Source organism: Sinocyclocheilus anshuiensis, unplaced genomic scaffold, assembly GCF_001515605.1.
Source record: "Sinocyclocheilus anshuiensis isolate Anshui unplaced genomic scaffold, SAMN03320099.WGS_v1.1 scaffold263, whole genome shotgun sequence".
Classification (NCBI taxonomy): Eukaryota; Metazoa; Chordata; class Actinopteri; order Cypriniformes; family Cyprinidae; genus Sinocyclocheilus; species Sinocyclocheilus anshuiensis.
Window position 1 is genome coordinate 2,246,625 of NW_015549593.1, and position 25,815 is coordinate 2,272,439.

At 37.3% G+C, this 25,815-nt stretch overlaps 2 protein-coding genes across 5 annotated transcripts in view; both read right to left on the bottom strand.

The window, feature by feature from the left end:
* Positions 1-624: 624 nt before the first annotated feature.
* LOC107658299 (ADP-ribosylation factor-like protein 4C) lies at positions 625-2,950 on the bottom strand. Its single transcript, XM_016446829.1, has one exon. The coding sequence runs from the start codon at positions 2,559-2,561 to the stop codon at positions 1,983-1,985; it is 579 nt and encodes a 192-aa protein (XP_016302315.1). The 5' UTR covers positions 2,562-2,950; the 3' UTR covers positions 625-1,982.
* A 4,443-nt stretch (positions 2,951-7,393) lies between these two features.
* The window catches only part of LOC107658300 (SH3 domain-binding protein 4-like), a 19,258-nt gene continuing 836 nt past the window's right edge, over positions 7,394-25,815 (bottom strand). For 2 of the 4 annotated variants that reach the window (XM_016446830.1, XM_016446831.1), the window contains 4 exons: positions 23,111-23,329; positions 20,680-23,033; positions 10,181-10,369; positions 7,394-9,411 (listed from right to left, as the gene is read on the bottom strand). In XM_016446830.1, coding sequence (XP_016302316.1) covers positions 9,187-9,411; positions 10,181-10,369; positions 20,680-23,033; positions 23,111-23,231 — 2,889 coding nt within the window. In that variant the 5' untranslated portion in view covers positions 23,232-23,329 and the 3' untranslated portion in view covers positions 7,394-9,186. Of the gene's footprint in view, positions 9,412-10,180; positions 10,370-10,793; positions 10,918-20,679; positions 23,034-23,110; positions 23,330-25,815 lie in introns of those variants that run through there. The other 2 variants (XM_016446833.1, XM_016446832.1) reach the window with 2 other exon arrangements.

The following is a 25,815-nucleotide window of genomic DNA, read 5'->3' on the forward strand; positions in this document are numbered from 1 at the left end:
TGCGAGAGATCTGTTAACATAGTTTTTGCTGACCTCAAAAGTGCTGACCTGTTTCAGTCTTTATGAAGGTGTGTTTAATCTTAACTGACTTGAATGTATACATTGCATTTAAATTATTATAAATTTCTGAGTCAGTATTCCTCACGTCCACATTATAGATTCTGCTAAATATGTCATATACTGGATACTGTTAATTCACTATGAACATATAACATGGTACTGAACTTTAACTGAGAAAGTTAGATGTTAGGAATGTTAGGTTAGTCTTTATTAGACAAGACGAATGTAAAGAGTGCCTTGATGACCTCATTATGGCATCATCTTCTGCTGTCCATTTGGAGGTACTCAGGGAATTGGCTTCTGTCTCCACAAAAGCCCCATGCGAAACCTGATCTTCATCAAAGTTTCATGTATAGTGAGGCTCTTATCATCTCGCCTATCAAATCAAGACAAATGACTCTTACCAACTACCCCCTCTAATCAGGGATAAATGATCTTAACAGATATTTTTCACAGTTTGTAACAAAAAGGCATCATTAAACTTGTATGTTTATTTAATGTGACTTTGGTTTGATAAATAAAGACCACATTCAAAAAAAAAAAAAAAAAAAAAAAAAAACACACACATAACATTAGCCTATATAATTATTTCCTGGAAATTTAAAATGTAGTCAAATTCCAAATTTCAGGTAAGACCACAGCCTATTGCTATAATTGGGGCTGAACGTGATCAGACAGGTTTTTTAAATGGGGGTTTTGAATAGACTGACCATCTCTTTCCTCTTGGGATGAAACCCTAGAGTTATATGGGATAGAAAGACACCATTGTCAGCATGGCTGGAAAGGGGTCTTATTCAATTAAGCTAATACAACAAAGGCATGGCTATCCAAACACACACCTTTTGCACAAAAATTTGTAAATTAAATATATATGTTTTTGTAGTTAACCACAAAATGAATGTATATAAAATTGCAGGAGTTTGTTCAATTCAAGTATGCTGAAGGTAAAACACCCAAGCTAGTTCAAATGAAAAGTGATCAGTCTGTTTCTTTATGGCTTCTTTCAATGTTTAGAGAAAGCTTGGTAGACTCAAAATTACCTCCCCCTTAACAGAGCCTGAAAAAGCCCAGATTAGTTCATACTTGTGAAATTTCCCAATGATCCTATAACACATACACGTACAGAAGTCAACGCTATCACAATTTCTTCTGAAAAAGATAAATATGAGGTGAGAGATTCATCCATGAAACAGCTGCACTCACCTTAAATACCTTTAACCCTCATATCATCCTGATACAGAACATGAGATAAGGTGTTTGCTTTAACACACATTTTAATTGAAAAATACTTCAGGATTCATCTTGACTTTGTAATACACGGACAGTCTAATATCTGATCTACAGTGTTGTACACTACTATCTTGGTAAGAAAAAAAGTGCTTAGAGGTGAACCGTGTCACAGGCAATGCCCAGTCCATCATTTGTGTTCTTCAGAGTTCCTGTAAATCTAGACGTCTTCACGAGACCTCATACTCACTCAGGCCCAGTGAAGTTACAGTAATTTTGTGAATTACAAAGTCCTCAAACCCCAATTTCATTCTGGGATTTTGAAGCTACAGTTCTCGATAATGTTCTCAGAAGTTCACTCTATGTTCCATAAGAGTCAAAATAAGATATCAAGCATTCCATGAAATGTTACAGCGTTTTTCACAGTGCTTCAGTAGAGAACTCCTTCAAACTGATGACCAGGCTATGCAAATGAATGGCAGCTTAATCGGGACCAGCCCTTGTAACAAATTATTTCCTTTTTTTTTTGTTTTACATTTTTGGTTCATCTGCGCCACCAAGATCATATGCAACATAAATCCAGCTCAACAACAAACAACCATTCAGATGAATGTCAACAGTGCAACGTTGAAATGGCAAACCCAGTGACTCAGGCCATCAGCAATGGAAACGTCAGGTGCAGGCTTTGTAGAGAGTTATCGCTTTTTCTTCTGTTTGAGGCTTTTTCGTCGTTTGACTATCATTTCGTACAGTTTGTCCATGCCTTCGTGAAGCCCCTCGCCTATGATGGCACAGGCCGGTTGGATGTGGTACGTAGTGGCAGGCGTGAGCTCCTGGAGCGCCAGCTGCTTCTCTATATCCGCAACAGACAGAGATCTCGGCAGGTCCTGTTTATTAGCTATTACTAACAGCGGCGATCCTTGGTTTTCAGCGAATTTGGTCACTTTATGCAGCTCCGTCTTGGCCTCCTCCAGTCGATCCACGTCTACAGAGTCCACCACATAAATGATGCCATCCGTGCACCTACTGTAAGATTTCCACAAGGGCCGGAGTTTCTCCTGCCCACCAACGTCCCAGAAATGACAGCTTATTCCTTTGGCCGTGCCGTTACTCAGCTTGAATTTTTCCGTGTTGAATCCTATTGTAGGCACAGTGTTGACAAACTCGTTGAATTTCAGTCTGTAAAGGACCGTGGTTTTCCCTGCGGAGTCCAAGCCAAGCATCACTATATGGAGGGACTGAAACGCAGATATGTTGGAGAAACTGTTCCCCATTTTGATCTCCTCGTTAGTAGGGGTAAAACCAATGCAGACCCCGTCGGCACCAGCGATTCGACCAAATTCAGACTGGATGTGATGAAGCGATCATTGCAGTGCGCGTGAGATCTGCTCTGTAAACACTCCTCTATGAGCGGAGAGTCTCCGCAGTAACGGCTCACATCACCATTCCCACCACAACCTGCTGAAAATTCCTTCTGACGGCTCGGCGTTCAGTCTCTCCCGGCGCTCGTCCACATCAGATATGAATGAATGTGATCAGAAATCTCCTCTAGGCATGAGCGCGCTTACTCACGTGGTGATGGACACAAGCGAGTGTATGGTAGTGAATGGAAGCCAGCGGTGACCCTGCAGCAGCTGCTCCTCACACTGGAGAAACTCCGCCCGCATTTCATGTGAAAACTGAAAAACAAACCCCTCTTATGGCAAGCCAAGTATTCCTTAAACTAGCTAGTATACATTTTTGTTACCAGTACTTATTTTTTGAAAAGTTGTAAGTAGTCCTGGCTATCTTTTTATTTTTAAATAATAAGGCCAATTATTACTTAATAATTAGATATTTGTTTTGTGTGTCCACCTTAAAAACCTTCACCATATAGTGAAACAAATATATTATCATATACTAAAATACTTATTGTTACTACTGCAAAGCTATATGGGATTTCCTTCAAAGAGTTTTAATTTTTTTTGTATTTTTAAAATGAACATTTTAATGACAGTGATTATTAAACAAAGTCAATTATAGTATTTATCAAAATAACCAAAAATACAAACAATATTAAGTATTAAAGTACTACTTTAGCGAAGGTATTTTTTTTAATCAATACTGCCTTTAGCCCCATGCTGGTTAGCCTTTTACCCTGAATATGGAGCAAAAAGGCAACCTGGCCACCTCATTCATTTATAAGATTTTGAAACAAACAAACAAGCAAACAAACAAACAAACAAACAAACAAACAAACAAACAAACAAACAAACAAACAAACAAACAAACAAACAAACAAACAAACAAACAAACAAACAAACAAACAAACAAACAAACAAACAAACAAACAAACAAACAAACAAACAAACAAACAAACAAAAAAAACTTTTATAGTTTATTTTCCCACAAAAATGTGTTGTTCCATCAATGTTCAATGAAACATATATATTTTCTACAATCATATACTATGGGAGTAGTGAAAAGAATGTGCTCCTTAAATATGTGTTCCCATTGTACCCTTGCTGACAAGTGTAGTTGATCAACCATTCAGCATTAAACATTGTATCAACGTTGCTTCAACGTTGAAACAACAACTGACATTTCAACCGTATTTCAACATTGAAGGTCGGTCATATGCCGGCTGGGGATAGTTTTGAAATAATTTCTAGTGGGCTATGCCTATAGTGATATTGAAAATTATGCTGAAGTAATAAAAATAAGTTCTAGTAACTTAGCTTTAATAAAATAAGCTCTAGTAAAATAGTAGTATAGTTTAACGGATTAAATGTAAAATTGGCTTTCCACACAACTCCCCTCAGCAGTCTGTGCACAGGTTACAGTGTTCTCCAATTTTCGTGGAAGATGGGAGGCATTCGTTCAGAAACTAGGGTGCGTCAACGAGATTGTACCTATTTGTCCTGTAACACGTTAGGAAAAAATGCCAATTTTAGACACGCATTTTCACACCTCCCTGAAATAATTTAAATAAGATGCTAATATTTCCACACCTAATCTGAAATCCTTAAAAAAAGCCTATTAACTGCGTAGGCCTAGGCAGTTTGGTAAATCGTCTGGATAAATCTTTTCTCAAACATTATATTTCTCATTTAATTTCAGTCGTCTCTGACTTACTTTGTGGCTATTATATATATATATCGCCACCTGGCGTCCATAGTACTCAATTTCGTTCTATATCCCGTTTCAGGAAAAGTCATTTTAAGTACTTTATGTCAGAGGTGGGACCACGTCATTGTTTTGCAAGTCACAAGTAAGTCTCGAGTCTTTGCATTCAAGTCTCGAGTCAAGTCCCGAGTCAAGACAGACAAGTCCCAAGTCAAGTCCCGAGTCAAGACAGGCAAGTCCAAGTCGAGTTGCAAGTCCTCAGCTGTAAGATTCAAGTCTTAAACAAGTCATTAATGCTTTTTGCCCAAATTAGTGTCTCAGTATTAATTACCATATCAAATTCATAGTAATTTATATCAGGAAAGCAGGTAGAATATGTTTGACATAGTTCAATTTCATGTGCGATGGGTGCCCTTAGTAAAACTACTCAAGTTCACGTTAGGGATTGTGCCAAAATAGGATAAACAGTGAAAAAAACTATTTTATTAGTAACAGAATAGCAAAGACAACATAATTTCATAGAAATAACAGCTGCAACATACTTTGCATGAATAACACTTTAATAACACAGTAATAACACAGATATAACAAAGGAATAACACAGTAATAACACAGACAGTAATAACTCAGGAGTAACACAGTAATACCACAGAAAAAAAACCAAAGGAATAACACAGAAATAATTCAGTAATAACACAGGAAAAACACATTACTAACACAGGAATAACTCAGTAATAACACAGAACTCACACAGGAATAACACAGTGACAACAGAAATAACACAGCAATAACAAAGTAATAACACAGGATTAAATCAGTAATAACACATTAATAACGCAGTAATAACACAGAAATGACACAGGAATAACAGAAATAGCTCAGGAATAACACAGTAATAACACAGAACTCACACAGGACTAACACAGTAATAACACAGTAATAACACAGAAATAACAGGAATAACGCAGTAATAGCAGTTAACTCAGTAATAACACAGTAATAACACAGTAATAAGACAGGAATAACACAGTAATAACACAGTAATAACACAGGAATAAATCAGTAATAACAGAGGAATAATACAGATTAACACAGTAATACCACAGTAATGACACAGTAATAATTCAGTAATAACGCATTAATAACACAGGAATAATACAGGATTAACAAAGTAATAAATCAGGATTAACGCAGTAATAACACAGGAATAACTCAGTAATAGCAGGAATAACACAGGAAAAACATAGTAACACAGGAATAATTCAGTAATAAAGCAGGAATAACACAGTAATAACGCAGTAATAACACAGCAATAACACAGCAATAACACAGGAATAACTCTGTGACAACAGAAATAACACAGGAATAACACAGTAATAACACAGTAATAACAGAAATAACTCAGGATAACACATTAATAACACAGTAATAACACAGAACTAACACAGGAACAACTCAGTGACAGCGTAATAACACAGATATAACAAAGGAATAACACAGTAATAACACAGGATTAACTCAGTAATAACACATTAATAACACAGTAATAACACAGAAATCACACAGGAATAACACAGTGACAACAGAAATAACACAGGAATAACATGGTAATAACGCAGTAATAACACAGGAATAACACATTACTAACACAGTAATAACACAGGAATAACACAGGAATAACACAGTAATAACAAAGAAATAACACAGGACTATCACAGAAATCACACAGGAATAACACAGTAATAACAGAAATAACTCAGGAATAACACAGGATTAACACAGTAATAACACAGAAATCACACAGTAATAACAGAAATAACGCAGGATTAACAGGAATAACACAGTAGTAACAGAAATAACACAGGAAATGAATATGGCTGAGATCGCGAATATGAGGCAGATGCTGGATGTACTCTGGAAGTGCGCTCTGACGATGACAGAGATGGTAAAATCATCTGCTCAAATTGAACCTTTTAAGTTTCAAAAGGTAACGGAATATGCTTCATTTTATTCTTCTGTTATTGTTCTTAAAATATCAAGAGAGTTTTTTGCTATTGCAGCAGTTAAAGAAGGATCCATTCGTGCTGTATATATAGGTCCGGGATGCTAAAGACCCGAATATAAAATTTGTTATTTTTATTATCTCTGTTCTGTTTTGTCGTAAGTTATGCTATTACTCCAGTAATTTATACTAGCCTATCCAGCGCTCCCTGAACGCAGTCTCTGGCTTATTGCCAGTCAAGCGCAATGCTGCAGGGACGCGCCTAACGACTTTGATCTGATCATAAAGTCTTTCCGAGTCACAGGGCTCAAGTCCAAGTCAAGTCTCGAGTCATTGCTGTCAAAGTCTAAGTCGAGTCTCAAGTCTTCTTTAATTATTTCGAGTCGAGTCGCAAGACATCAAATTTGGGGCTCGAGTCCGAGTCAAGTCTCGAGTCAAGTGACTCGAGTCCACACCCCTGCTTTAGGTGAGCTTTTTTTGACAAATAAATACGCCCAAGTATTGAAAACCAATGATCAGTGCTGTTACTATTAAGAAAAGGAATACTGAGGTAAACTATCATAGACTGAAAAGTTACAAGAATTTACTCAGCTATAATCAAAAACTCACGGACGTCTTATCATGACACTCGTTAATGTGAGGTTTATAGATATTATACAATAACCATTTGCTAAGTTTGACAAAAAATATGTTATATTGGGATGTTTAGAGGGACTGTCTTTACACTGAGTAAAACTTAGTCCTTTATATGAACTGTTTGTCCACTAGGTGGTAGATGTGTGATGGAAATGTTAGAGGAGAAATTACTGGGAATGATTATTGGCCTTATTTAGTTTCCCATTTATCTTTCTAGGCAGTAAAAAGGACTCTGAATGTAACATTCAGTCATCGACTGCTCTAATTAAAATCTTACAATTTATAGACTATTTCAGAACACTATTCTTTTTTAGCATTAGCATGGAGAGAAAGAAAAATGAAGCAATATACTGAGGCAAGCCATTTGTCTTTGTCTTTTTCAAAAGGTCACTCACTGACCCGAGAAAGAACACAGTTTATTTATGGCGTATCACAGCAAACATAGGCACATTGATAAAAACACACTTGCTTGACTGTATCTTTGGAACACCAGTTAAAACTGTATAAAATCTTCATAGTTGACTGCACATGTTCATTATATTGTACACACACACTTGCATCTTTCAGATTTTTGTCAGTAGTCGAGGGATCCCCTCAGAGAGTGAGAGAGGGCACTGATGAAAGGCTTGTGATGTGAAATATGCCGTCTGCATGCCTGTGTCTAGAGTAGGGTAAGATGTAAGCATATTTTTGTAAGACCCACAGTGATGACTGTTTACATTGGTCATAATTTTTGTTGGGAGAGCCTGTCAAGCAGTGAGAAAAATTATGCTGGAGTGATAAGACTGGAATTCGCACATAGCAAGTAGGTTTGTAAAACTCTCAGTGGGCACAGCAAGAAAACAAACTTAACTTACAATAATGTTGTATTGCACTTTGAGTGTGACCAGATTAATATATTATATTGGAGTCAGTTTTGTCACACAAATTCATCCTATCAACGTATCAATGACATCTACACTCAGTGTAACATTAAACTAATGTTAAATTAACTCTTACAAATGCAAATTGGATACAGAGACATGCAGGCTAGAAAAACAACAGCACAGCTGTTAGCTTTATGACAACATTTTTAGTTTCCACAATGTATAGTTTTAACATTTAGTTTCCACATAATACTTAAATATATGATTTATTACATTTAAATTTTTAATTCAAAGTTAAAATGTATAAATTCAATAATTTATTTATTTTAACTTTGAATGAACAAAGTGTCCAACTGATACATTTGCATTAGATTTACATGGGCCATCACTTGCAACAACTAATTAAATGTTATGATTATAATGTGAATTTTTTTGGTGATAAAACAAAACAAGAAGAAGAACAAACTAACAAACAAATAATAATAAATAATAAAACGACTTGTTATACACCACGTATGTGCTGTTTGGAATTATCATCACAATCAAATGGACTTTAATTTTTTTACTTTGATCTTTAGTTACTAAAGTTCTGGAATGAAATCTTCGTATATTTGGCTCAAATTAAGGCCACTGGGACATCAGCGTCCCAATGGTGAGTAAATCTTTTAATTTCTGTAAGCTGAAGATGAGATGCTTTAGTTATAAGCCTACTCGTGCTGATGGAAGTATTTGAGTTTTATGTTTTATGTACAGGTGAACTAAAGTGATATCATTATACATTCCTTAATAATAATTCTGGTGTGTCTCTTTATTAAGACAATAAGGTTTTATTTTTCCATTTTACTTTTCATTCTAACATTTACTTTCACTTATAAAAACATTAGGCTACTTAAATCTGAACAACATAAACAACAGACACTTAGAGCAAAGTAAAACAGGCAGTTTAGCATACAGTGTAATTGGCATCACAAAACAAAACTTAAAACAAAAGAGAAAGGTTGTTACATTATTAGTGAAAAAACGTGTATCTTTTGTACAAAATGTACAAGTATAAAATCATGATGATATGCAATGAATAAAAAAACCTGAACAATCATATCTTATTTTACATTAGAGTTTTACATGAGATGGAGACCTCTGCTTGTATTAAAACATCAGCAATACACTTTTCAGTAATTTACTATGCAACACCACGGCTAACAAATCTATTGTTCAAACATATAAGCGCTTTAAATCAGGTGAAATCAGGTGTATCTGGGTCTTGTAAAAGTCAGGTGATGTAGGCAGTCTTTATATGGCACAGTCATCTTGAGAGCAGGGGCTGAAAGCAGTGCTCCGTAGGAGATCCAGACAGTTGACAAGCATGAGGGAGCCTGTGATGTGCCTCCAGCGCTTGGTGATGGGGTTCTTCATTTTGTCCAATCCAGTGTGAAGTTCCAGAATCACATCCCTGTAACTGTCCCCGATCTGGGCTGCCCATGTGACCAGGAAGTCAAAGGCAGGTTTCCACATGGCCTTTACAAAATAAAAAAAGTAAAGATTAATTTGAGTGTGACATGTAAACCTGCATGAATATGACATTTAGGTGCCCTGAATTTTGTTCCCTAAAAAGACTTTATACACAATCTGTATGCTCTCCTTCAGAGTGAATGTGTACAAATATCATAACCCAGTAAGTGCAAGAGGAAGCTCATAATCTCATCAATTATTGGTAGAACATTTAGGTTCCTCTTCTGAGCTGGACACAAACACTATAGACATGACTTGTGGGTTTCCTGTAATTGGAGCTCAAAACCCAGTTTTAAATTTGACAAGTGTCAGTTACTGTCTCTCGCACCCATCTCACTTGGATATTGCTCTTTATCCATTTTTATAATTTAGAGGATTGAACATTCTATATCTATATAGTCTATATTTTGCTTAACTTAATGTTTACCTACTCTGTGTTTTGTTTGCACAGTTGTCTGTACTGTCACTGCTCTACAATCTAAGCCAGGTCATAAGCATTTCAGTGTGCACTAAACGCTGTGTAAACATGTGTAAACAGACGTGACACTTCTTTTTCATCCCGATCTCATGAGAAAACATTAGTATTTTACAAGTTGGCATAAGTATTTTCATGTGAATTTGAATATGTGATTTGTACAGAGACGTGAAGAAAAAAAAAACTGAAGGTCCACCCCTGATGAGGGTGAGTAAATGATGACAAAAAATTCAGGTTTTCGGTGAACTATTTCCTTAATAGTTTAATAATGCTTAATAATGCTTTCAGTGTTTGTTTTACCTCACTATCCAGTTGTCCCCTGCTGTCTCTGTGTGGAGCTTCATATGCTTCCATCTGCTGCCGGGACACTTTAGCGAGTCTCTCAGCAAGCTCCCTCCAGCGACCCGCCACCTCCACCGCTGTAGTCAACAGCACAAAGTCCATGACCAGCCGTGCCACCAGGCCCTGACAGTCCATCTTCAGAAGAGCCTGAATGACAGATATACAGTTACACCACAAGTTTATGATCACCAAGCCACTATGCAAAGATTATAACTCTGCTTTATGTCACTGTGCTTATAGTCAAAAATTGAATAATGCTACATGTTTGAATCCCCACATGCCAGTTTTGCAATGTAAAAAAATTATAGATAATGATTACTAATAATTCCTACTTAGAAGTATGACTTCAGGGAGAGGTCTAACCATGTGTAATACTGGTTATAGTTTGGGATGCACAAAATATGGGATTTTTTTATTGCTATTGGTAGATATTGGCTTATTATGGATATTTAATTGTGCATTATTTTTATTTTTTACTTTCAGGATCATCTAGCACTCGCTTAAATGTATGATTTAATAACACGGTTAAAGGGATACTTCACCCAAAAATGAAAATCTTTCATTTACTCACCCTGATGTTTTTTCCAAACCTGTACTTTCTTAAAAGAAGATATTTTGAAGATGGTTTCAGCTTTTTTATCGATACAATGAAAATCACTGGGGTTCAAAACCACATCTGGATCTCTCTGGATCTTCTTTTGAATTCCACATAAAAAGAAATTCATACAGAGTTGGAATGACATGAGGGTGAGTAAATGTTAACATAATTTTTATTTTTGGGTGAAATATAAAATGTCTAAAATCTTAATTTTACAAAAGAATATACATTTTTTTATAGTGCTGGGCGGTTTGACCAAAAATCTGTATCACGAGTTTGCTTTGGTTTCCCTGACTGTGCCTTTATATGAATCAGAATGCATGAAACAGATTTAGAACCACTGCATTTTAATCACTATCCAAACAAAGATGCTACATGTAGCATTAGCAGATTTGATTTAAATTAGATTGTATAATTTCACAATTTAAAGCAAAAACAGACTCGTCTGACCTTAGCTTTGTGAAATGATGCTATATAAAACATAACTACACAAAACAAAAACAGCAGACAGGCTGCACGAGAACGCAAATTTACTCTGACAGCAGGTGGTGCTTATGGAACAGCAGCGATTCAGCGTTTCCTTGATTGTAAACAAAGCAGCACTGCGCTAATAAATACTACTTTATTATGCATTATAGGGAGGCAAGATGAAAAGAAACACCATCTAAACTTTTCTAAAGACAGTCAGTTCCCCTCAGGGATACACTCATATAAACCCCACACCCAACTGAGTATTTAGGATTTTCATTCAATATTTCGTGCATTGTGAACTACTTGAGCTTGCTCTGTATGGTACAGGATGGCTGTCGCGAAACTGATGTTTCGACGCAGTGACGAGATCCTGAAGCGTAGAAGTTTTGAAACACTAGGCTTGTTTGAGATGCGCCTCGCCTCGCCTGAAATGAAGGCGAGAGTAGGCGGCTGCAGTAAGGGGAGGAGTGAAATAAGCGCAGTCAAGACGGACAGTTCTGACCTCTCGAAATGAACAGATACCAACGAGATCAAAGGCGGATATCACGTTATTCTCACTCATGTGCTGTGCTGCTGATTAACATGATATAATTTCAGTTCTGTTGCTTTATATGAAAATAAATATGATGAACAAGACACTCAAAGTGTTTGCTATTTAATTCCATACGAAAGGAGTATTTATCATCCATTTGTACTTTAATACAAACCTGTATTTTAGATTTTTATAGAAATATGACAACAATCACATATCTCACACCGAGATCGCACTGTTATAGTGTTTAGGAATATTCATGCATAATTTAAACACATAATCACATGAAATCAGATAAAAAATAAAACATTTTAGAAGAGAACGTAACATCATGGTTGTCTGAACCAATAAGCATTAAGCTGTGTCGTCAGCCAGTCGTTTCCCATCATGCTTTTGATCAGCGCAGTCGGTGGAGAGCAACTGCGCTCACAATCCGACACAGCCGCCTCGCCGTCGCGAGAGTTTTTTGGTACACGTCAGCATGACATCAGAGCAAGTCTATGGCGGCAAAATAAAAATCTCAAAATGTAACAAATGTGACACATTTGTGGCTTGATTTATTTTATTAATGTTTACTTTTTATGACCAAAATAACCTATAATTATTCACAATGAGGAGTTTAAATGTTACAAAACCAAGCTCATATAGTTGTAAGACACATGTTAAAAACTCAACATATTATAAAAAATTAAAAAAATCAAATAAAAAATACAACAATAAAAAATAAAAAAATTGCTCTTACAATGATATGGACTTTATTGTTTGACATAAACAACATGTAGGCCTAGGTTATCATTCGTAAATCGTTAAGGCAGAGCAACACGTGCAAGTGACCACTGTCGCAGTGGAGACGGGTATCTGATTGTTTCGAAGTCTCGACACAATACGGCACATTTGCTTTAACTGTTTCAGTGATTCATGAAGCCTCGCTCTGCCATCACTTGCGACCTCTGCCAGGTATGAGACGTAATCCTCATTATTCTTTTATCATTCGTTTGTTTGTATTCAGCTATTATTCTGGCATTACATGGTTTACCCATTCACATCGCTTTGATTTCCGTATTTACCCACCTAGTGGAATTTCGTCATCGGAAGAGGCAGGGCGGGTTATGAACGCGTAATTTTACTGACATATGAGCTAGTTATGGGGGAAAACTAACCTTTTTGAAGCTTCGACTGAACTGAACCAATTGTTTCGCAAAATGATTCACTGTTTCGAAGCGTTCGAAACACCACACGCTGGTGACGCCTGCTGGTCAAAACCAGGGGTGGACTTAGTGATTTGGGGGCCCTAAGCAAATTCCAGGTATGGGGCCCCAACACAATAACTATGTGCTCTTTTACGCCTAACCCTTATTTTGCTCGCTCGCTCTCATAGTTTATAGTTTATTTATCTCTTCACAACCAGTAATAAGTGAACCCGATGCTGTTATAAAGCCCTATTAGGCTATCTCATTTGTTTTTTCAGATCACAAAAGAAAAAAAATGCCAGCACTTGTCCATTTAATAAATTGTAAGCTTCTTCATTCTTTTTACTAACATAAAATTATCCCATTCAACTCATTTCATATTCCAAGTGTTCTGAAGGCATACGGTAGGGTTTGCCGAGAGACAAATCGAAAATGTAATCTAAGTTTGCCTATTATTAAGCGAAAATCTCCAGTCATTGCATTCGTGGATTTATACGAGTGCGCGGCAGTTCGCGCCGGCACGCCTAGGAAAAGCACACGAGTAATCTTGAAACAATAAGACAAATGAAATTATGACTTGAAACACAATACTTTCTTTACTGAGGTGAATATCTCTGTTCTGAGACAGTCAGACAGTATTATACAGCCTAGAATGCGCAAAAATAGCGCTCCCTCATATAATTAATCACTAAAAGCTGTCACTCACTTCAGTTCATTGCGATCTCACGACGTTCCGTTAATAAGCTCTCTGCACAATAAATCTCTTATTTACATCGTATCTACACTTTATTATAATGAGAGGATTCCCGAGCTTGCAGAACTCAACACTTGACAAAAACTTGACATTTTGAGCAGTGAGTGGATTCTAATTTAAACACTTCTGGTCATTGCGTTCAAGAAATTAAACGATATGTTTGTGACTGGCCAGTGGCTACACTGCTCAACGCTGCAAATATGTTTCGCGAATAGGCCTATCAGATGGGGCCCCCTGATTCCCCCGGGGCCCTAAGCGGCCGCTTACCTGCTTATTGGTTAAGTCCGCCCCTGATCAAAACGGTGTAAATGCAACAAAAACTAATGTCAAAACATGCATAAAAACAGCGTTTACAAACCCAATGCAATTGTTTTTTTTTTTGTATAATATATTAAATGCAATTAAAAGTGTGGTGTTCTGTGAATGTGAAACAACAATAATCTGAGGCCGCCGGCGATCTTTGCAAGTTAAGTTAACAGCTAACTCTCAATTCACAATGCTGTCTACGTTGCTTAGGCACTTGTACCGGTAGCCGTTTAAAAAAAAAAATCATTCCGGATGCGAAATTCAAACCGGTTTACCGTTTGAACCGGTATATCTCTCAGCACTAATTTTTCATAATGTAAGTTATAATGTTATCATGCCTAAATTATCTTGTAACATTTAAAACTATTGGTTTTTAGTTTAAAGTGCTTTAGCCTAATTTAGAGAATTTGGAAGAATTTAAGAATTTAAATATTGACCATTTGTTGGCTAGTAATATCATTATCAGCTATAACATCAAAATAGTTTAGCAGTATATCAGCCTCAGCTATAATTTTAATACACGTGCATCCCTAGTTACAATGCATTTACACCAGACATGCTTCAAATGCCCAAAAAATATGACATTGAAACTGTATGCAAAAAGCCTTCAAATCAAATCTTCCGAAATCAATAGTTTGTATAGCAGTGTATATTGTTGATATCTGCCTTCATAATCTCATACTAAAAATACTGTTTTTTTTCCCTCAGTGGTTGCTAAGTAAAGCCTGTTCTACTTAGTAAACTTAAACAAGAATACACAACAACACAAACTACAAAACTGAGATAGTGTCAGTGGTTTTCTAAGCACCGCCTCAGAAAATGTATACGAGAGCTCAAGTCATCAAGCCGGGCGCTTTGATAAATGTGGCGATATGCAGGAAGCGACGTGCATGCTCCTGTGAGCACAATATAATGAGAGTGACTCCGGGCCCCTTGGACAAGGGAAATGTTAGGGAGGAATATCCGGCCATTCTGTTGGCAAGAGTTCTGTCTTATTAATGTGACCTTCTTTTCTCCGCTGAGAGTTTGGCGTGACATTAAAAAAACTGAATAAGGATTTACGTTCACTGCGCCTTGTGAATATATGATGTTCACAGATCTACAAAATGTCTGAAACTGTTATGTGATGATGCTAACATGTGACATTTACACTTGCTTGCTCTATACAAGAAAGAAAGGAATCAATCTTTCTACACATGCCATTTAATTTTCAAATATAAATTAATCAAAAATGCAGGTGTTCTTCATATGCTCAAATATGTTCAAGTGCACAGACACACAACATCAGCAAGTGTTTGAAAGTTACACACCCTGAACCCACTAATCTCTGATTCCAGTTCCATAGCTTGGAATGTTTGGAATGACAGGAAGTCTGCTTAGAGGGGGAGGAACACGGCGCTGATGCCCCAGAAGACCTGTTAAAGGTCTGGCTCCAAACAGTGCAATGAGATAGCGGGAGTCTTGGATGGCTTCCCTCTTATCAAAGATTCTAGATCTACAAACAAACAGGAAGGTATGTCTTTGACTTGTACATTAGGCAGTGCTAAAGGAATCATGATCAGTAAGATTTTCACTCTGTGTGCCACTCACTGTCTGGATGCAAGTGAAAAAGAATCATATTGTGTGTGAATGTATCACACTGTGTACACATTGATTGTGTGCATTAGCCAAAGAAAGATAAGGCCTTTCATGTGCACCTGTTCCTGAGGTGTCTCACCCCTGACCCCTGTCACAGTCAGGAACTTATTAAGTAAACCCTTCAGAGACATAGAATTAACAGAAAGCCAAACAAAACCTAAACCCTGTCTGCTCAGACTTTTGACTATCACAGAATCCTGAACCAACTGTTAATGCCTCAAATGAAGTCTAGTGTGGCAAGCAGAACTACTGTAGAAGCTTCAAGTTCATCTTTTAATGAATCTTTTAATGAAATTAGCAGTAGTGTTTCTGTTATCATTTTAAAATCTAATAAGGCAAATTATTATTTGAATGATGTTTTGATCATTTCACTATTTTGTCCACAAATATACCAAAGCTGGTTTCATTGTTTTGTTCTCTTAATTGTTCCTTTAGACACCTCACTAAATTTCTATTAATATGCTGCATCAGTAACAAGACATCTGCAAATCAAATCTAAAAATTGCAGTAAAACAAATAATTAATATCAGAGAAGAGGCTTTTTAATTGAGGTCCATTACCATTATTACAATTTTTTACTAAAATGTTTTTGGCAAAATCAACAAGTGCGCATGCAAAAAGGAAAATGTGCAGATGCACAAAAAAAAGCAAATGTTTGAGTTCATTGAACTTTCCTCAGCACTTCAAGGCTGTTGTCGCCATGATTTGTTTATTTTTTTGGTGTGCAGATTCTTTGTGACTAATGACTCATTTGTTTTGCATAATGTACCTAGTGAACCTAGCTAATTTTGGTAAAGAAAAGTTTATTAGCAAATTTAAAGTTCTAAAGTTAATCATTAATTTGACCTATAAAAAGTCTGTGAATACCTCAGTTATACTATTCTGTAACCACACATTAAAAGGCATTTAGTTAGCTTTATATTACAAATTTACATTTATGCACTTGGTAGACACCTTTATCCGAAGCAACTTGCAGTGAATTCAGGCTACAAATTTTTAATCAGTATAATGTACAGTATGCTCCCTTGAACTCTAATTGGCCAGTATTGTTAGCGTCATGATCTACCATGTTCACCTACTACATAATTTAAGCTGTAATTTATTACACACAAAGCCTGTGTGAGCAAATCAGTTTATCTGAGATTTTTTAATAAAAAAAATTAGTTTTTAAATCTTTAAATTCATAAAATATAACTTGTGAATTAGTCACTGGTACACGTACATTTGCTTAGCTTTGATTTATCACTGTTGAGCTCACTAGACATAATCACAGCAAGATGCAGCTTACATTATTAGGACAGTTGAGCACAAAATTACTTATTCTTTACATGTTTTTCTCTTGAATTCCTCTTCTTTAACATCCGATTTTATGATAGTACTTATACTTCATTATCTTCCCTCTCGCCTGCCCCTTGTGATTTCCTTTTATATAAGCTGACCATTTTGTCTTCTGTTTATAAACTATTGCCAGTAATCACTGACAGTTTATACAGGGCTGCTCTTCTGCTCTAACAATAGGCTAAGGGAAATGGGAGGATACTAAGGAATCAAAAACTCAAAAAAAAAAGAAGAAGAAAAAAAAGAAACCTTAAAATGACAGCATTACAACTGGAACTTTTACTGATTAAAAATGGAATTACAAAGTTTTCTAATGCTGTTCAGTCATCATGTCAATTTGTAGGCCAGCCCGAAAGACTAATTCACCATGGATTCTTTTGGGAATTACTAATGGGTTTCAAAATTCACATTTGACTGTGTGTAATTTATTTTGTAGAACAAAACAGGAAGGTCTCTTCATGTAATGTTAACCACAGACCTCATTTTATTAATAAATCAAAAACTCCTTAGAAATTCCATAGGGAACCCATTGCTCTAAAATGCAAATTATTCTCTATGCAGAAAATGCAAGTGCTTTATTCAGATGTGCAGAGAATTGCAGATGCATGTCTGTTAGCAATCTCCTGGCAATGGATTTGTAGGTGTGGTGGGTTTGTGTAGTTTAGGGCGTCTCTTGTTCCATATTTGATGCTTCTGTCAATGCTAACAATTAAAAAGGAAACATCTGCACAACTTAGATTCTCCTTCAACACGATCACTTCTTTCGGCATTTTCACTCTCGGGTCTGTTGACACTTTTGAGATGGTCACAGATGACCCTTCCTAATTTTAGTTCATAAAGAACGTGTGTACCTGACATTCATTTAGCCTGCTTCACTTCAGTGATATAATGCTCTTAAACACATTATGTCAAAGGAGTAGTCCATGTTTTAGTCCAGTGCCTGTATTACCTAAACTTTTGCATGTCTGCGCATGCTTCACGATCTGTGTTGCTGCATGTATGATTTTTATAATCTATTGACAGCCCTGGTATAAATACATACGATTTAAATATGTGATTTTTATTTAGATAATCTTCAGTGTGAGCTCTCTCTTATATAGAGAGGTTTCTTTTAGGTTATTGTTGCAGAATGACTGATGCATCATAGAGCAGATTTATATTTTTATTTAAGTGTTTGTAAAATACTGTAAGTAGCTAAAATGCAACTTGATATTTCCTTGGGAAACATCCTGCTTCAGGTTCCTGTTGACAAAGTTTTAAAGGGGTCATATGATGCAATTTCAAATTTTCCTTTCTCTTTGGAGTGTTACAAGCTGTTCGTGCATAGATAAGATCCCCAAAGCTGCAAAGACTAAAGTCTCAAACCCAAAGAGATATTCTTTATAAAAGTTAAGACTTGTCCACGCCCCCCTAAAATGCCTCATTCTAACACGCCCCCACATGTCTACGTCACGATGTGGGAAGATTTGCATAACACCGCCCAAATGTTCACGCAAAGAAAGAAGGCATAACTTTTATTCTCGCTGTAGTATTGTTGTTGCCGGCACCGCCATGTCGTGGAGACGCTGTGTGTTTTGTTGTGAAAGCGAAACTACTTTGTTTGGCCTTCCAAAAGAGGACGATATCCGCTTCGTCATGCCTGGAGCTGATCCGTGCTGGTCGCTGAGGAAATACATAAACTTTGCGCTGTGGATCGCCGGATCGGCTTTCACCGTGGACGAAGCGGATTCCAGCCCGGGGTCATCACATGTGGTTGCCGCAAGCCCACCAGACGCTCCTTCGTCGAATACACCGGCCACGCCGTTCGCCACTCAAGCCCGCCGGCCTCCGCTCACTCAAGCCCGCCGTGTGTAACGCTGTGTGTTTCGTTGTGAAAGCGAAACTACTTTGTTTGGCCTTCCAAAAGAGGACACAACTAGAAATCAGTGGTTAAGTTGTATTTACAACACTGTTCCAGAACAGTTCAACCCAAATATTCAGATGTGTGCAGCGCATTTTATGGAGGACAGTTTCCTGATCCTGGTAGAGTAGACTACAATGCATCTGTGCACAAAGGCTGTTTCTATAAAGTGGGGCAGTTCCAACTTTGCAAGGACAGTCTGGCGCTTCTGACTCACAGCCTGTAAGTACGTTTTTTATATTTAAAGAATTTGCCACTGACGATTCAAACGCGTGTTTTGAGCACTGTTGTGTAGCGCTTGTTGTTTGTCGTTTCTCCGATCACAAATGCAGACATGGTTTTATGTTTACGCGGCGCGATACGCAACGCAATGTGTAAAAAGACAGTATAAGTCATTATAATCAGTAATTATGTCCACACTGGATGCAACAAATGCCTCGTTTGTAATGGGTTTTATTGGTTTTGTTTTGTCTCGTCGTGCCGGGACACGGCATCACAGTATGGTAAGGGGTGTAACATTTCCGTCACACGCTTGAGGTATTCAGCCAATCACAGCGCACTGGATAGCTGGCCAATCAGCGTACACCTCACTTTTCAGACCAATGAGCTTTGTAAAAATCGACGTGTTTCAGAAAGGCGGGGCATAGAGGAGCAACAATAATGTACATTATGTGGAAAATAATGTGTTTTTTTAACCTTAAACTGCATAAACACATTGCATTACACCAAATACACAACATAATGTTCTTTTTAGCAACATCATATGACCCCTTTAACATCAGGCTTTATTTACACAGTGGTACAGAGTGGTTGATGCAGGTGACAACCAGACAAACCTGCATCTTAGCACATTATCCACCGTCGTAATATAGACCAAGTGAGAGAGATAAGGTTTTGTTTGAGAGATTGAATGTTTTTCAGTCAGTTTATTTAGGAATGGTCACTATATTGATCATTATATTGTTGTTTTGTTTCAGGACAGCATAATTCAGTGGGTAGCTGGTGTTGTTCTGCAAATAAGGTGGCACTTTAAAATGTTTAGCACTTGGTCTTTGCTTTGAGTCTCAGGTGTGTGTGAGTAATGTTATGAAAGATTTATTTAGCAAGCTCTGGTATGAACTAGATATGGTATAAATTATATATTATTCATAGTTTAATTCATACAAATTTGTTCATTTGCAAAACTGAAAGGTTCGGAGTAAATCCTCCAATCACACCAGCAAGGTCAAACTTCAAGCAAGGTCTTTCACACAAACACATTTTAATTACATTTTTTGATACCTTTAATTTGTTAATTCATACAAATTTTCTATCTGGAAATTGCATGCAGCTTTATCAAGTTTTTTTTTTTTAATAAAAAAAAAAAAATTTCAGTAATGACATTTTTTGTATTTTATAGGTACAGTATAGGATATATTTCTGTTGTTGACTTTCAGACTTTCAACTAGTTAACTTTCAAAAACGCCATTCTTCTCTCATCTCTCTTTGCAGTTACAAGCCTTATAAATAATGAAGGAATGAATGCGTATGACCAAACATTAAAAAAAAGTTATTTTGTAAACTTTTATCAAATTTTAATATTGGCCATTTATCAGTTATCCGCCATTACATGACATCGGCTTGTCAGTTTTAAGAAAACCTCCAATAAATTAATCAGACATTTTTATACCTTTTCTATAAAGTACACAACTAAGTTTAGCTGAAAGATCTACTTCCATGTCAAAGCTTACCTTCATGAGTTCCTTCTGGAAAGACTTCCTCTCCTTGCCCTCAGCTGCATTGCAGTCTTCCTTAAGCTTCTCAAGAACAGAAGCCACCTTTTCAGGCTCACTTTCTGGCTCTGTCCGACAGAAATGTGTCAGAGGCAGATTGACGTAACCCAAAGCGTCAGCAAACACTCTCCAACTCGCCACGTTTTCCATCAGTATTGTCCTCACTGATGCGTAGATGTACGTCAGGCACAAGCAGGGCTTTAGGATCTGCTCTAAAAGGATTGTAGTTGTAAGATCAGGCCCTTTGAAATGAACAGGTTTCACTTTTCCCATGATTAGAATGTTTTTTGCATGCACCAACCCAATTCTTCCATGGTAGTATCCGATGTACCACTCTTTGGTCCATAGATGTCCTTTAAGTTTTATTTTTTCCTCACTCAAAAGAGCCATTACGTCGCTTTTAAGATACTCTAGCAAATACAGGCTTTTGGTCTGTCTTACAACAGTTTTCAGAAGCTTAGCAAATTTTAGGTTTTTGACTAGTCTGTCCTGAAACACAGGGTACTTTGTGGTCGCTGCAAGAGGAGACAGTATGATTTTGTTTACTTCCTTTTTCTTGAGGAAGCGCCTTTGAACGGAGCTTTTTGTGCTTGTTTTTAGTGGTGGGGTTGGGGTCTGAACGCAAAACTGGGCCAAGATACAGTCCTTATCATCCTTGACCTGAATACGCAAAGTAAAGTCTGAAATGTCAGTTGAATCGCGTGCTGCGATCATGTAGATGAGGCGGGCCACTTTGCCAAGTTTGATCTGAAATCCCCTCACAGTTCTTGCCTGTTCATTGGCTCTCACATCAAAATTGGACATGTTTGAATACATGCCAACCTGAAGGTCTTGAGGTTTTGTTAGTACAAACTGGTGCTTTCCCCAGAGCTGGAGGACGACAGGTGGAGTTGACTGTAAGTGCTTTTTTACATCGCTCACTAGCAACGTCTTTGGGGCGCAGTCATGGCCAAAAATGGCCACTACTGTGTTGAAGGATGGGTGGATGTGTTTTGGCCCATATACCCCAAGAGTGACCTTTTTTACGACATGTTCCCAGACTGTGTTGTATGGGGCCAACGTTTGTGCTTGGGCAACTACAGAGACATACATGCAAGGCTCTAAATTGTCCAGAGTTACTTGAACTGTGTCTCCATACATGTATACATGTGGAATCGGGACATACGGACCTTCCTTGAAGTTGCTTCTCACACACACCACCTCTGCGGTTTTGCGGCTCTCTATCTTTACTACAACAGACACCTTCATCTCTAAAGTGACCGGGGTCTTGGTTTCCATGTTACTGAGTTTTACTTCTACCACTGGACTTACGGTAGTACATCTATCATTGTTAAGCTCCAACGGTGGATCCAGAAGGGCCCTCAGCGATATCTGCTGAGTCTCACCCGGTGCAACGTGACCCTCAGGAATATATATACTGATACTGGTATTTGGTAGCTGCACGGCACCACCAGAACTGTCCAGTTTGCACACAATATTGGTCTCTATTGGTTGGGTTTGCCCCCAACCTGGGTTTTGTCCAATGGAGTCCAGGTCATGGCAGGATCGTGTAAGTTTACGGTGATTTAGCCATGCCGTTTTGAAATCCTCTCTACTTTGAAAATGCTCAGGTTTAGGTGACTTCAAGCCACCAAAAAAACTCAAGGAACCTTGATTCCCATCAGACAGGGACTGTAGGACAGACAGTTCTGACATGCTGTAGCAACGCTTACTCCTAAAAAACGGATTGTCTCTGCGAAAATGTAGGCCAATCCCTGAACCAGGGCTAATATTGTGTGTGTCAAGTAGCCCACTTTCAAAGCCATTAATATTAATGGTGCTGCTGGTGTTTGAGATGGGAGGTGAGAGATTATCTAAACACAAAGCATTTGCTGAATTCTGGTTGCTGTTTTGGTCAGGGGCACCTTGCAGCGTGCCATTTAGGAAAGGGTTAGTTGACGTCCGTTTATTAATAAAAGGATGGTCATTATTAGATTCTGTGATTTTGGTGGACCCTGTCCACTCCCCCGAGATATCCATTTCTCTCACCCCCTCAGAAATGTCACTTAGGCTGTCAATCATGCCGCTATCACTGAATGTGGAATCTCGATAATTGATCGGCTGGACATAAGCAGCTGGGATATATCCCATCTCTTTACTGTTGTGCGCATACCACCACTCTTCACCCGATGTGTCTATAACATAAAGACAGTCTCCCTTTGAGAATTTGAGTGTGGTAAAGCTGGATGGACAGTAATCCTTAATGGCAATCACTTCCCTGACAGCTCCAAATGAGGCAGTAGCATCCAGTCGTAAGGCACTAGGTGAAGGCACTGTAAAAAAAAGTGAATGAGGGTAATACTATAAGTTAACACTATGCTGATTGTGAGGTAAAAATAAGAAAGGAAACCTTTAAAATCTGTAAGGGTGGCCTCTGGCACTCCTTCACTGAGATCAATAAGTGCACCCTCAGATCTGCAGCGAGGGAGCACAGTGTTGTTGTTCGCTGATCGAATGCGATGGGCAGCCATGGTGTGTATTTCTACCAAACTCCACTTCTTGTCTCAAGTTTTTCTTCCCATGTTTGTTCAATGGCCATGTTTATGGAATAAATGGCCTTCCATAATATCTGTCACAAAGTAAAGGTGAAAGGACATCATAAGTTTGCTTTTTTATTTCTGCTGAATATATTCTTTAAGGAAATTTTATATTGTTTGCACAATAAAACACCAGAGATGAACCAGGAGTTCAAGAAAATGAAAAGAATAAACTGTAAACATTTCATAAGAATATTCATGTGTAATTCTTAAAAAAAATAATTAGTTCTCAAATATTTTCTAAAAAACATTAATTTTTTTTCTCTAATGTTAATTTTGTATCAGTCCTTTTCTGATTAAGAAATGATCAGAACAAGCATTCACCAACAAGGATTATATGCTGTTGACTGTGATGACTATATATTTTTTCCATTTAGTGTAATCAGTAATTTAATCACAGTAAGATTGTAAAGTAACTCGTACAACTCTTTCCATATTGGTCCATATCAGGCATATAAGGCAAATTTCAGTTTTATGGCCTCATTCCACTTATCCTAAACCTAAGAGAGCCTACACTTTGCCACTACTTGTCTTGATGTAAGGCTAATAAGGGCAGAAATATTTGCTCTTGTCCAGACACGTCTACTTTATTCGTGACATCCTCTTGAACATAAACAGAGAATAAAAGGCCCTGGTCGCTATGAAGGGTTGCACAATAAATACAGCCTGAAATCAAAGTCGCTACATTTGTTCCTCTTTTTTTATGTTAATTATTATACTTCTATTTATTTTATTGTATTTTTGTGCAATGACTTATGTTATCCTATGATTGCTTCAAAAATTGTGCAAAGTGTTTGAATTATTCATTTATAAATAGAAGTTCCATCTGAGCTGCTTTGCAGTATGCAAGCTTAAGGCTAAAACGTTGCTTGCTTTTAGTAATCAAAAGTAGGATAGTGTTTGAGTGGAACTCGGCATCCTCTTAAGTCTGATCATGAACTATGAAGGCTCTCCAGCAATACACATCAGTGGTTTCCATGGCTACCACCTTGGGGAAGAAAGCACACACAGTGAATTGCCTTTAGAGAAAATGCCCAGCTGTAGCCTACTGGGAATGTCTCACGCACAACAGTCTGAAATATTATGAAACTACTAACTAAAAAAGCAAAGACACTTAGGCTGCCTTACTGGTAAGGGTTACAGTTTTATATGCAATGTTGAGACTGTTCATACAGAAATACATCATATAAGGAACAAATATTGGCTTAAATCAGCAAATGGGTAGCAGTCATGTTCTGCTCTGTAAATAATTATATGAGAGATATTACTAGAAATGTATATGCAGTAAACATTTAGAGATTTATTTTTTCTCAGAACTGGACAAAATGTTTCTGAAAATTGCATGGTAAAATTGCTGTTGTGGGTAGAGCCTGACTTGAAAAAGATTTAACTTTTATTTATTTGTGTGTGTATGTGTGTGTGTGTGTGTGTGTGTGTGTTTATAAGGGCTGCAGGATCTGCTCTGTGAAAGACCAATTGTACAACCTTTTGTTTCAGAAATACAGAGGAAATGCCTGTGAAATAAGGATGTGCTGCATTTCCCAAAACTTACATTGCACAATCATATTTTAGCAAACACCTTCAGGGTATGATATAAAATACCGGTCTATGACATCAAGAGAATTTCAGTGTATATTGTTAAATTAATTGCTAATGTCATAGACCTTTATGCATCAGTGGACATTTTCAGGACTGAACTAGTCTTACAAGCATACAGAGTTTTGAAGCATGACAGCTGCTTTTTGGTGACATGGCTTTCTACAATATTTAAACAATATTAATTGCTAAAATACCACAGTAATGTTTAATCATGTGCCAAATAAATGAATAAAAAAAAAACACACATACAAAACTTTTTCTTTTTTTTTTGAAGTATGGTACATTCCAGACAGAGTTCAAAACATCTGTACCATGTTTTATAGTAAAGTATTTTCCCACATATCTAAAAAATGTAGGCCTATGTAGATGACTTATGAGGAGAAATGGGGAAGAAAATCATGTTCAGACTGTTTAATTAAACATTAATTATGCGGAGCTAGAATATATTATTTAAGATGAACTTCTTAGTTCAAGGTTTGAGTCCTGATACTAATAAAATTCGCATCGGTTACAGTTACATTGATCAGTCTAAAGCCCTATTCGCACGGGATTAGTATTACCTGGTGACCTCCAGTCATTTGTAATAATTGCGGAGGTTGTCTGTGATCTTAATCCCGTGCGAATCGGCCATGTCTGTAATTTGTAAAGTAAAAATTCCCCCACAAATGACCTACTGTATTTCGTCGAACACCGAGGTCCTGTGGTAATATTAGTCCCGTGCGAATCGGCATCTCTGTGATTTGGTGGGGTCGTATATAATTTTTTCAAGGTTTTTGTTTCATGTGCACCTTTTTATCCATCTTTTGCGAAGAATGGAGGCTGCGTTGGAGTGTTTTGATAGTATTTTGGGTGCTGGGTCATAGCGCTATACAGGAGCATTTCTAGGATTTCATCCACAGGCGGGCTGAGCACTCAGAAA

What these genes read in the sequence shown, in the direction of transcription:
- LOC107658299 (XM_016446829.1), bottom strand. Translation starts at nt 2,561, where the DNA reads ATGGGGAACAGTTTCTCCAACATATCTGCGTTTCAGTCCCTCCATATA.